This window comes from Pavona decussata, unplaced genomic scaffold (genome assembly GCF_977016875.1).
Source record: "Pavona decussata unplaced genomic scaffold, jaPavDecu1.1 SCAFFOLD_87, whole genome shotgun sequence".
Taxonomy (NCBI): domain Eukaryota; kingdom Metazoa; phylum Cnidaria; class Anthozoa; order Scleractinia; family Agariciidae; genus Pavona; species Pavona decussata.
Window position 1 is genome coordinate 492,377 of NW_028145504.1, and position 13,259 is coordinate 505,635.

The window sequence follows — 13,259 nt, forward strand, 5'->3', positions numbered from 1 at the left end:
GGAGTGGTACGATAACCCATAAGGTATTTAATTGTTCATACCAAAGAAAACATATATTGACATTGTTAAATTTAGTGAATATATTATATTTTCCACTATTTCCAAATAATCAGAGGTACTTAAAAATATACTTTTAATAGCGTAAAATTTTAAAGCTAGTGAAAAATTTGGATCTTAATTACCGCCTGTTACGCTTTTAAAGCTTCTGCACACCGCCATTTTGGATTCCATTACGTCATACGGTTCCTCAAGTATTCTACATAAAAGAACTTCTGCTTTCTGACCACAGTGGCAACGGTATAACGGCACGACATCAAAATGTCCATGATTATATCCAATTTTAAACTGAATAACGCTAATACGCTATCTTCACTTTTAATATAAGATACTTCTAAAAATTTAACGTGAGTGGAGATTTCCTTTAAGATACAGGAACAAAAGTATCGCTTCACTGATTAAAAAGTTTTAGTCCAGGTCCAAAATTGCTTAACGCTTTCCTGAGATCATAGGAATAAACGGAGACATGGACTTTATTTTTCTCAGACAAATTTTGATCAAAAATCTCAGTTTTAACGGGCGGTCACCATATATGATGGTGCATGTTATCGCGGGAAAAGCATTTCAGCTAAAATGTTGAGACTTTTGAAATGAAATTTTAAGTCTTAAACAAATTTGGTTTGCTTGCAGACAATGATTTTATGACTCTTTTTAATATTAGGTCCAAGTAACATTTGAGGGTGTAAGAGGTAAAAGCTGGCAAGGTGACATCGCTATTGACGACTTTTCACTGAGACCAGGAAGTTGCTCAGGTATGCCACCAAACCCATTACCACCACAAACACCAGCTCCACCAGATGGAGTTTGCGTTCTCTTACGAATCGCTATCTTAACAAACTATTCAGAATATAAGGATAAGGTCCAATCTTTAACATTTTTGACATGTCAAGCTCTCAATGATACATTTTGTCGCTGATAATTTGGTTTCACTGGTAAAGTTTCTTCCTTCAAAAAGATATATTTTTTAAAGTAAATGCATTAGTCAAATTCAGAGGCCTCAGTGTAAAGAATTGCAAGAAATGCCGCCTGCCGTGGTAACTTTTTTTAACGTTTTAAACATCTTCCTTGGTTTCATTGTAATTGAAGTGAAATGAACTTTATCAACATGTCGTAGCTTTTAGCGTACTGGAATGTACGCTAATTGGGGACACTACTACTTTACATCATAAAATATACATACGATCGATCAATACTACTATACAGTGCGTTAAAAGACACCTAACTACTTCATGTTATAAAGTATATATAATGATCGATTCTTGCCAATACAACGCAAAAAATCAAGTAATTCTAAAGCCGACTTTTAAAGAGATCAAGGCGGTATAAACATGTTTTTAAAATACTGGTTTGGGACTTCGTCATAGTGTCCATTAAGATAAATTTCAAACCTTACCAGCAAAGTGATCGTTTGTACTTTTGGTCAAGACTCAGAAGTATCCAACAATTTAACGTTAAAACTCTTCATTTTTAAGGAGGTTGCGGCTCAAGACCATCTCACTCTCGTATCGTGGGTGGCGAAAACGCGAAGGTTAACAGCTGGCCATGGCAAGCAATGTTGGTCAGTACTTCCGGTAGGCAGTTCTGTGGAGGGTCACTCGTGCATCCCTTGTGGGTTGTAACAGCCGCGCATTGTGTCAAAGGACGGAGTCCGTCATCTTTGAGAGTGAAGTGAGTATCAAAAAAGAATCAGTCAGTTACAGTGAATCAAGGATTCTTAGTATTTTCTTGCTATACGACTACCACCATATTAGTTGGTAGTTGGTATCTAAGTGATAGGGTGCGCGCGATTGCCAATATATTTTGCAGGTCTCTAACATGTGAAAGAAATTAAAATATTTTTGCAGTATGAACGAAGACAATACGTCATTGCTAGTTACTTAATGTATTGGAGAAGAAAAAACTTATGTGTTCTAGCTTCCCATCATTCGAGATATATTAATTAGTTGTTCTGCCTAGGACTTGATATATGACAATCGTTTTTCCGCTCCACTGTTTCAGCAACTTTAACTGTAGATCGTCTAACCGCGAAGATAAGTAATAAATACTTGTTGAGCTATTGCAATTCTTTGTAAGCGCGTGTGACATTGTCAGCTGTTTTTAAAGGCGGATAAATTATGGTCATTTCCAGATTTTTCCTTTGTTTGTTGTTTTGCATTCAGACTTTCAATCGTCAGTAAATAATTTATTTGATTGCACCTTTTTTTTAGATTGGGAGCTTATTATAGAGTAAGTGGATCTGTGGGAACAGAGCAGACCATCAACGTTGCCCAAATTATTCCACACGAAAAATATCACAAACCAGTACGCTACGCCCACGACATTGCAATGCTCAAACTTGCTAAGCCTGCTCTTCTCGGAAAAGGAATTGGTGTTGTTTGTGTGTCAAACCCAAGCAACGTTCTTCCGATTGACAATAAAGATAAGAGGTGCTGGATAACTGGATGGGGAACTTTGTCATCTGGCGGAAGTCAACCTAATATCCTCCAGCAAGCCTCGGTTCCACTGGTGTCAAAATCACGTTGTTTGGTGGCTTATCCGGGAAAGATTGATGACTCCATGTTATGTGCTGGTCTGGACAAAGGGAGAGTTGATTCCTGCCAAGGTGATAGTGGTGGACCGCTGGTTTGTGAGTATAACAATAAATGGCATCTGGAGGGTGTGACCAGCTGGGGATATGGCTGTGCTGCGGCTAAAAAGTACGGCGTCTATGCTAAGGTTGGCTACTTGAGATCCTGGATACTCAGCAAGGTTGGTTCGAACCCACTTACTCCTAAACCACTCACGCCATCACCATCTACACAGCCGCCATCACCACCACTACCGAGCACACCACAGCCTCCAACTCCCTCTCCGACACCAGGTTTGTTTAATAAGAGAAAAATGCACAAACTTAATTGTTCGTTAAATGGGCCATTGAATACCAAGCAGCAAACTTGTTAAAATCAGATTTTTATTAAGGCTGCCGGATGATCATCTTATATGTTTCATCTACGTTCTTTTACCCAAGATTATTCCAGCGTCAGTAGATTATTCGAAGAAACGCCAACATCAGTAAAACACGCACAATTGTTTAATGACCTTTGACGCTAAAAAATTATACTCGTCAAATGCTGCGCATAAGATTTGAGATGCCTCCTCGAAAGTCATTGATTGAATTTGAGATGGTTTGTGTTTGCTTTCACGTTTTCTCGGGGAAATCTGCAAAAATTAATTAACTCTTAAGTTTAATGTCATTCGCTGAGTAAAGAAATGGGTTGATCACTTTTTTTAGTATTTCGTAAATTTTAGCTTTTTAATGTTTCTGGAATTTTACTGTAGGTTGTGTGGACAATCCAAAATACGCCGACATTTGTCCATCTATTGCCGCATGTGGAAACTACTGCAATGCTAATAAAGTTTGGGCAAAGAAAAATTGTCAAAAATCGTGCAACATGTGCCCTATTGGTAAGTGTTTGACTTTTTCGTTATATTTCTTGCAGTGCAACGACTAAGGAAATAACGTGTAGGCATTGTTACTTATTGACGAAGGAAAAAGGAACGACCCGCAAACTACAAACACAAATTCTGCAATTCAGTTGTTTTTTACATTTAGTGAAGAAATGTTTTGATGACTTTTTTAAGTATTCCATAAATGTTAGCTTTTTAAACTTTCTGGAATCTTACTGTAGGTTGTGTGGACAATCCAAAATACGCCGACATTTGTCCATCTATTGCCGCATGCGGAAACTACTGCAATGCTAACAAAGTATGGGCAAAGAAAAATTGTCAAAAATCGTGCAACATTTGCCCTACTGGTAGGTGTTAGACGTTGATTATATTTCTTGCAGGACAACGATTAATAAACTGCTTTATAACTCAAACTGCTTTATAACTCAAATTTATCAAGGCATTGACCCACAAACTAAAAACACAAATGTTGCAATTTAGTTTTGTACATTGCGCAAGCGATATTTCTTGAGATGCCTTGTGTTTTGAAGTTTAGTCTTAAAACTTACAGCAATAATTTAATGATTGTTGCAAAGAGCTGTATTAACAGCTGTTATATTATGACAAGGTGTTTTTTATTTTGAGTTTGTACTTATCTTTCTGAAACGTTTACTCTAGCTTGTGTAAACAATCCAAAATACGCTGACATTTGTCCATCTCTTGCTGCCTGCGGAAACTACTGCAATGATAACAAAGCCTGGGCACAGAAAAACTGTCCAGAATCCTGTAAAATGTGTCCAAGTGGTAGGTTGTATTCTTTTTTCTTATGATTATGAAATAGGTTGAGAAAAAAGACTTCATGAATTCTCCGAAAATTCGTCCAATACGAGGCCATTATAGGCTGAAGTTTAGTTGTTTCACTTAGCCGCTTGAGTAATAAATTTTTCCAAATTGTGCCGACGATCGAGTTCGTTGACATACGCCTAGTTAGTTTCATTCTGAAGAAAACTACTAATGAACATGGACCCAGGAAAACTGTGCAATACACTGTAACACAAGTCCTTCGTTTCAGTGTATATACTTAATCATTTAAGGACGTTTTATTGGAGTTAAAACAAATACCTATAATACAAAGTTATTTATCTGTCAAATTATCTTTTTGAAAACGAAAAGCAATCAATTAAAACTGCGCGGAGTTCTTGACCACATGGCTGCTGTCTTCAACGGACAATATGTAAAGAACAAATCTAAATACAGTGACAAAATGAACACAAAGAGTGCTGATTTCAAGTAGCGGTCAATTAGATAGATCAATGTTATGATATAATATAAACTTGTTTGGTCAATAAAGGTCCAGCTCCTTCCTCTCCGGCACCTCCAACTCCGCCACCCTCTCAGGTACCTTCAACTCCGCCACCCTCTCCGGCACCTCAAACTCCAGCGCCCAGGTCATGTGGCAAGTCCCCAGTGACACGTGTTATTGGAGGAGTGGATGCAAAGCCAGGAAATTGGCCTTGGCAGGTGAGGCAAAATGTTTCAAATCTTAAACACATTTTTGACCTGAGGCAAACTAAGCCTTTTTGATCATTGCGTTTCAACCAGTCTTGTTTAATTTGTTTCAGTTTACAATTTTACCTGATTTCAAGTTTCGTCCTACATGTAGCAACAATTAAGTAATTAACCGCTTTCTGCAACAGATTTTCAGATTCGTTACTCGTGACGTATGTTGTTTGTCCAGTAAAACAACCCGGCATTGCTATAGGATTCGGATATGTTTAACGTTGACAAGAGAGATGACCAACCTTTGTCACGATAGTATCCTAAAATTGGCTCCAGTTAGAATGACATCACAGATTGTACTGCAGCCAAGTATTACTGCAGGCAAATAAAGTCGCAAATCTTTATCATGAGTTCCTAACATTAACATGTTAAATTTGGTTGTCACTCTTGCTAGATCGCTCTTCTTCGCGGAAGCTCCAAGTCGTTTAGTTGCGGTGGATCTCTGATCGCTTCTGATTGGGTTGTCACAGCAGCGCATTGTATCTCGACAACGTAAGTAAATGTGGAGGGGTGGCTGTTGTTCTTTCTCTGGTAAGTCAACGAAATTTAAAAAAAAACTTTGGTTAAATCAATAACATGAATTGCGTTCAAGTAAACTTTTAACGACGTTTTACTGCCAACAATAAAAGCAACGCGGCTGAGCGAATTACGTGAAAACATGAGGATATGACATGTGCATGCGCTGTAATTAAGACAATTGTTTAAATACTTAGACAGCAAATTATATAAAAAGTGAAACAATTAAACCATTAACAGTCGATAAACTAAGACATTCTTTTCCCGCCAACAGATAAAGTCCTTATTTGCAAGGATTTTTTAAAAGATCTAACGGTAAAAAATCCGAACGACGACTAGGCCGCCGGTTGTGAGCCAAAAATGTCACGTTTACAAATTTGAATGTGACCTGTGCGATGCGGGTTATGTTGGTTTTACTATCTCGCTGGCACTTATATGCGTGCATCGAGGAACATAAAAACCCTTCTTCCTACGTTGGCAAACATTTTCGGGACAAGCACTATGGGGTTCCATGGGATCTGAGCAGGAATTTTACTAATTCAAAAAAAAAGTGCAAAAACAAGTTTGACTGTCTTGTGTACGAGATGTTTTTTTTTATTTACGACGATCAAGTCTCAATAAGCTATCAGACTCAATTCGTGCAAAAGTTTTTAATTAATTAAATCTCTTGCATGCCTTTTATCACTCTTTTCTAAAAAAAAATTGACATACTTTTTACATATTTTAGACTCTTACGTCATTGGCACTCTTTTTCTCTCTATTTATTATATATGTTAATTTTTATACCACACATTGAACTTGATAGTGACCGAAGAGCCATCAAAATGTCGTTCGGATTTGTTAACCGTTATTTTTTACCAACAGTTAAAGTTCAGGTCCCAGTTGTTCAAAGGCCGGACAACTTTATCCGGTGGATAAGGCGCTATTCAGGGTCTGAAATTTACTTCACGTTAAACGTTGTCCAAGGTTTTCGTACTCTCCCAAACTTAACAGAAGTTAGAGTGTGCATATTCGCTTTTACAAGGGGAAATACTGAAATCTTTGCACAGATTGAGAGTGTCGGATAGTGACTTATCCACAGGATAAAGTTATCCGGCCTTTGAACAACTGGAGCCAGGCTATTATTTGTATTTTTTCCACAGGACAGCCAGTTTTTACACCATCCGCCTGGGTGATCATAACCGTTTGGTTTCCGAAGGAACTGAGCAAGATATAAAAGCCAAGCGAGTGATAAAACACCCCCAGTATTCATCGAGAACGATTGACAAAGACATCGCTTTGATTCAGCTGTCGAGGCCGGCTACTCTGAACGCTCGAGTTGGAACTGTGTGTCTACCAACCCAAGATGAAATGGTTCCGACCTCGTCCAAATGCTACATTACGGGTGAGTTATTTAGAGTCTAGGTTCTCTTGGGAAGCGATGCAACTGTTTTGTTCTTTAGTTCTCACCTTGTTAACTAAACAAATGAAAATTGAATCGGCCGTGAAAGAAGATGCAATTTAATTTTGAGCGGGCATTTGAAAACTCTGAAACATTCTTTATAAAATGGTACCAACCAAAAACAAGTTATAGAGAAGACGGAATATAGAATCTCCTGTTGATGGCCCAGTTTAGGACAGGGCTCACTCAACCGCTTACCATGTTAGTGTACAGTTTCTCGGTTCTGAAAACTGAAGAAATTGCATGCTTGGTCTTACAACACAGAAGTTTACTTTTTGATTGCACAGTCGAAGCTCTCGTAAGCGACCACCTCGGGAATTGGAAAAACTGGCCGTAATAGAAAGGTCGCCTGCGAGAATGTAGTCTCGTAAGCGACCAAAAGCTGAAACAATAGAACGGCTGGTCACTTACCAAAGCTTTTAGCACAAAGCTTTCTATGATAGCCTCGGTCTCAGGGTTACACTCTTGATCCAGCTGTAAATCATGTTGAATTTTAAATTCGAGATCTTAATCTACAAACATTATTAGGCAGTGCAATATAACTGTAAATGTGATCAAGAAAGAGTTGCCGTGATACGTATCAGAATCTTTGAGTGGTCGCTTACAAGAGCTTTGATTACAGAGTTTAAGTCACTTAACGAAAACACAAGTTAATAATAACCAAAAGTGGTCGCGGTCGCTTACGAGAGCTTTTGATTACAGAGTTTAAGTCACTTAACGGACAATTCAAACGGAGTTTCACAATGGTGGTCGTAACTAGAGCTGGTCGCTTACGAAAGTGGTCGCAAGGAGAGCTTCGACTGTAATTACCTCTTTACCTGGGTGTATCCACTTGGACTCGTCGACGAGAGGACTAGTGGTCGACACTTTAGCGTTTGTTTCGTGTTTTGACAAATCTATTTTATTAACTCGGTTGATAAAGACAGATATTGTTTTCTGGCCTTCCCACTGACGAAGTCATGTTTGCGCATCAGAGAGAAAATTAAGCGAACAGGAATCCTCGCATTTCTGATAGCAGTTGCAATGGAATAAATATTTACGCAACTCGCCAACTCACTTCTCAGTGTAGTTTCTTCATTTCAATTTAGGATGGGGCAAGATAAAACACCCAGGATCTTCCCACAGCATTCTTCAACAAGCTCAAATGCCACCGGTCACCAACAGCGAATGTGCAAGAAAACTAGCAGCATCACCAGGTACGCGGTTACATTAATTTTTGTTTTGGTTAGTTAACATTCATTTCTAAGCGGTTTTCATCACAGTGGCTTTACATATACATCGCATGGTAGCACAAACTAAATCTTGAAAACAACATAAGCCTTTCTTAAAGAGCTCACCGGAAAATCCACTTTAAAAAAAAAATTCACTTTTAATTCCGACCTTTCAGCTCTTGGCATTTAAGGAAGCCTTATTCTATAAGCCTTATGGTTTCTCCTAAGGCTTACTCACCACCTTCTCTGTTATATATATTTTTGTACTCTTATTTTGCTTTTTATAACGTGTGTGGCGAAATAAACAAACAAACTTATCACGTCCTGCCTTAATTGCGGTTGGATCGTCTCGGTTAATGTCCGAGACATTCTGCATCACATTTAGTTAACCCAATCTATTGTCTTTAATAGGAGGATCGTCTCTTAAGATCACCCCGTACATGCTGTGCGCTGGTGTTAGTGGCACTATTCTCAGTGGTTGCCATGGAGACAGTGGTGGCCCTTACGTCTGCCAGGGTGCTAACGGCAATTGGGTTCTCCAGGGTGACGTCAGCTGGGGTTCCCCGAGGTGCTCTGCTACTGAGCGATACACTGTGTTTGGACGGGTTGCTAAGTTCAGGAACTGGATTGACCAGACAATGTGTAAAATGTGTCCAACTGGTAGGTTGTATTCTTGTTTCTTATGATTATGAAATTGAGAAAATTATGAAGTTGAGAAAAAAGACTTCATGAAGTCTCCGAAAAAATCGTCCAATACGAGGCCATTATATGCTAAAGTTTAGTTGTTGCACTTGGCCGCCTGAGTAATTTTCCAAATTGTGCGGACGATCGAGAGTTCGTTGACATACGCCCAGTTAGTTTCATTCTGAAGGAAACTACTATACGGAATTATGAACATAGGCCCAGGAAAACTGTGCAATGTACTGCAACACAAGTCTCGTTTTAGTGTATACGCTTAATCGTTTAACGTTGTTTCGTTGGAGTTAGAGAAATACCCATAATACGAAGTTATTCATCTCTCAAATTCTCTTTTTAAAAACAAAAAGCAATCATTAGAAAGTTCGAGCTCTCGACCACATTGCTGTTGTCTTCTACGGACAACATGTAAAAAACAAATCTAAATACAGTGACAAAACAAACATAAAGAGAGCTGATTTTAAGTAGCGTTCAATTCGATAGATCACTGTCATGATATAACATAAACTTGTTTGGTCAACAAAGGTCCAGCTCCTTCCTCTCCGGCACCTCCAACTCCGCCACCCTCTCCGGCACCTCCAACTCCAGCGCCCGGGTCATGTGGCAGGTCCCCAGTGACACGTGTTATTGGAGGAGTGGATGCAAAGCCAGGAAATTGGCCTTGGCAGGTGAGGCGAAATGCTTAACATATTTTTGACCTGAGGCGAACTAAGTCTTTTGAGCATTGCATTTCAAACAGTCTCGTTTAATTTGTTTCAGTTTAAAAAACTCGTTTTCTATACAATTTTACCTGATTTCAAGTTTCGTTCTAGAGGTACCAACAATTACTGAGGATTTTTTTTAGCAAGATTTTCAGATTGGTGACTCGTGACGTATTGGTTTGTCAAGTCAAACAACCCAGCATTGCTATTGCATTCGGATATGTTTAAAATTGCAGGCTAGATGACCAACCTTGGTCACGATAGTATCCTAAAATTGGCTCCAGTTAGAATGACATTACAGATTGTACAAAGCCTGCAGGCAAATAAAGTCACAGGTATTTACCATGAGTTCTTAACATTAATATGTTAAATTTGGTTGTCACTCTTGCTAGATCGCTCTTCTTCGGGGAAGCTCCAAGTCGTTTAGTTGTGGTGGATCTCTGATCGCTCCTGATTGGGTTGTCACAGCAGCGCATTGCATCTCGACAACGTAAGTAAATGTGGAGGGGTGGCTGTTGTTCTTTCTCTGGGTAGTCAACCAAATAAAAAAAAAAACTTTTTAAATCAATAACATAAATTGCGTTCAAGTAAACTTTTAACCACGTTTTACTGCCAACAATAAAAGCAACGCGTCTGATCGAATTACGTGAATACATGAGGATATGACACCTGTATGCGCTGTACTTAGGACAATTGTTTTAATACTTAGGCAGCAAATTATATGAGTTTTTTTTTACATCTAACGGTAAAAAATCCGAACGATGACTAAGACGCCGGTTGTGGACCAAAAATGTCTTGTTTACAAATTTGAATGTCACCTGTGTGATGTGGGTTATGTTGTTTTTACTCGCTGGCACTTATATCAGTGCATCCAGGAACATAAAAAACCCTTCTTCCTACGTTGGCAAACATTTTCGGGACAAGCACTATGGGGTTCCATGGGATCTGAGCAGGAATTTTACTGTTTCAAAAAAAACCTGCAAAAACAAGTTTGACTGTCTTGTGTACGAGATGTTTTTTTTTTATTAACGACGATCAAGTCTCGATAATCAATCAGACTCAATTCGTGCAAAAGTTTTTAATTCATTAAATCTCTTGCATGCCTTTTATCACTCTTTTCTTAAAAAAAATTGACATACTTTTTACATATTTTAGACTCTTATGTCATTGGCACTCTTTTTCTCTCTATTTATTTTATATGTTAATTTTTATACCACACATTGAACTTGATAGTGACCGAAGAGCCATCAAAATGTCGTTCGGATTTTTTAACCGTTATTTTTTACCAACAGATAAAGTTCAGGCTATTATTTGTATTTTTTCCACAGGACAGCCAGTTTTTACACCATCCGCCTGGGTGATCATAACCGTTTGGTTTCCGAAGGAACTGAGCAAGATATAAAAGCCAAGCGAGTGATAAAACACCCCCAGTATTCATCGAGAACGATTGACAAAGACATCGCTTTGATTCAGCTGTCGAGGCCGGCTACTCTGAACGCTCGAGTTGGAACTGTGTGTCTGCCAACCCAAGATGAAATGGTTCCGACCTCGTCCAGATGCTACATTACGGGTGAGTTATTTAGAGTCTAGGTTCTCTTGGGAAGCGATGCAACTGTTTCGTTCTCTAGTTCTCACCTTGTTAACTAAACAAATGAAAATTTAATCGGCCGTGAAAGAAGATGCAATTAAATTTTGAGGGGGCGTTTGAAAACTCTGAAACATTCTTTATAAAATGATACCAACCAAAAACAAGTTATAGAGAAGACGGAATATAGAATCTCCTGTTGATGGCCCAATTAATATGCCAGTTTAGGACAGGGCTCACTCAACCGCCTACCATGTTAGTGTACAGTTTCTCGGGTCTGAAAACTTAAGAAAATGCATGCTTGGTCTTACAACCTGAGTTGATAGGTGAATTGGCCACAGACGTTTACTTTTCGATTAAACAGTCGAAGCTCTCGTAAGCGACCACCTCGGGAATTGAAAAAACCTGGTCGTACTAGAACTGGTCGCTTGCGAGAATGTAGTCCCGTAAGCGACCACCTCGGGAATTGAAAAAAACTGGTCGCACTATAACTGGTCGCTTGCGAGAATGTAGTCCCGTAAGCGATCAAAAGCTGAAACAATAGAAGCTGGTCACTTACCAGAGCTTTTAGCATAAAGCTTTCTATGATAGCCTCGGTTTCAGGGTAACACCCTTGATCCAGCTGTAAATCATGTTGAATTTTAAATTCGAGATCTTAATCTACAAACATTATTAGGCAGCGCAATATTACTGTAAATGTGATCACGAGAGAGTTGCCGTAATACGTATCAGAATCTTTGAGTGATCCCTTACAAGAGCTTTTGATTACAGAGTTTAAGTCACGTAACGAAACAACAAGTTGGCAATAACCAAAAGTGGTCGTAGTTGCTTACGAGAGCTTTTGAGTACAGAGTTTAAGTCACTTAACGGACAATTCAAACGGAGTTTCATAATGGTGGCTGATCGCTTACGAGAGTGGTAGCAAGCAGAGCTTTGACTGTAATTACCTGTTCGCCTGGGTGTATCCACTTGGACTCGTTAACGAGAGGACTAGTGCTCGACACTTTAGCGTTTGTTTCGTGTTTTGACAAATTTATTTTATTAACTCAGTTGATAAAGACAGATATTGTTTTCTGGCCTTCCCACTGAGGAAGTCCTCATGTTTGCGCATCAGAGGTAATAATTAAGCGAACAGGAATCCTCGCAACTCTGATAGCAGTCGCAATGGAATAAATATTTACGCAACACACCAAATTACTTCTCAGTGTAGTTTTTTCATTTCAATTTAGGATGGGGCAAGATAAAACACCCAGGATCTTCCCACAGCATTCTTCAACAAGCCCAAATGCCACCGGTTACCAACAGTGAATGTGCAAGAAAACTAGCAGCATCACCAGGTACGCGGTTACATTAATTGTTGTTTTGGTCCAGGTTAAGATTAATTTCTTAGCGGTTTTCATCACAGTGGCTTTACATTTACATCGCATGGTAGTACAAACTAAAGCTTGAAAACAACATAAGCCTGTCTTAAAGAGCTCACAGGAAAATCCACTTTAAAAAAAAAAATCACTTTTAATTCCGACCTTTCAGCTCTCGGCATTTGAGGAAGCCTTATTCTTTAAGTCCTATGGTTTCTCCTAAGGCTTACTCACCACCTTCTCTGTAATATATATTTTTGTACTCTTATTTTGCTTTTTATAACGTGTGTGGCGAAAAAAACAAACAAACAAACTTATCACGACCTGCTTTAATTGCAGTTGGATCGTCTCGGTTAATGTCCGAGACATTCTGCTATCACATTTAGTTAACCCAATTTATTGTCTTTAATAGGAGGATCCTCTCTTAAGATCACCCCGTACATGCTGTGCGCTGGTGTAAGTGGCACTATTCTTAGTGGTTGCCATGGAGACAGTGGTGGCCCTTACGTCTGCCAGGGTGCTAACGGTAATTGGGTTCTCCAGGGTGACGTCAGTTGGGGTTCCGCGAGGTGCTCTGCGGCTGAGCTATACACTGTTTTTGGACGGGTTGCTAAGTTCAGGAACTGGATTGACCAGACAATGAAATCTTGAAGTTTTTGTAAAATAAGTTGTTAAAGCGTGAAATAAAGGAAATTTGAGGCACTGAAA

At 39.0% G+C, this 13,259-nt stretch overlaps 1 protein-coding gene across 1 annotated transcript in view; it reads left to right on the forward strand.

The window, feature by feature from the left end:
• LOC146474624 (uncharacterized) overlaps positions 1-13,259 on the forward strand; it is a 35,426-nt gene extending 22,167 nt beyond the window's left edge. The window contains exons 19-33 of the mRNA XM_085116844.1: positions 719-809; positions 1,530-1,725; positions 2,265-2,917; positions 3,376-3,501; positions 4,162-4,287; positions 4,835-5,004; positions 5,438-5,535; positions 6,702-6,943; positions 8,089-8,196; positions 8,623-8,871; positions 9,433-9,575; positions 10,001-10,098; positions 10,937-11,178; positions 12,423-12,530; positions 12,964-13,259. Coding sequence (XP_084972970.1) covers positions 719-809; positions 1,530-1,725; positions 2,265-2,917; positions 3,376-3,501; positions 4,162-4,287; positions 4,835-5,004; positions 5,438-5,535; positions 6,702-6,943; positions 8,089-8,196; positions 8,623-8,871; positions 9,433-9,575; positions 10,001-10,098; positions 10,937-11,178; positions 12,423-12,530; positions 12,964-13,202 — 2,889 coding nt within the window. The 3' untranslated portion in view covers positions 13,203-13,259. The remainder of the gene's footprint in view (positions 1-718; positions 810-1,529; positions 1,726-2,264; positions 2,918-3,375; positions 3,502-4,161; positions 4,288-4,834; positions 5,005-5,437; positions 5,536-6,701; positions 6,944-8,088; positions 8,197-8,622; positions 8,872-9,432; positions 9,576-10,000; positions 10,099-10,936; positions 11,179-12,422; positions 12,531-12,963) is intronic.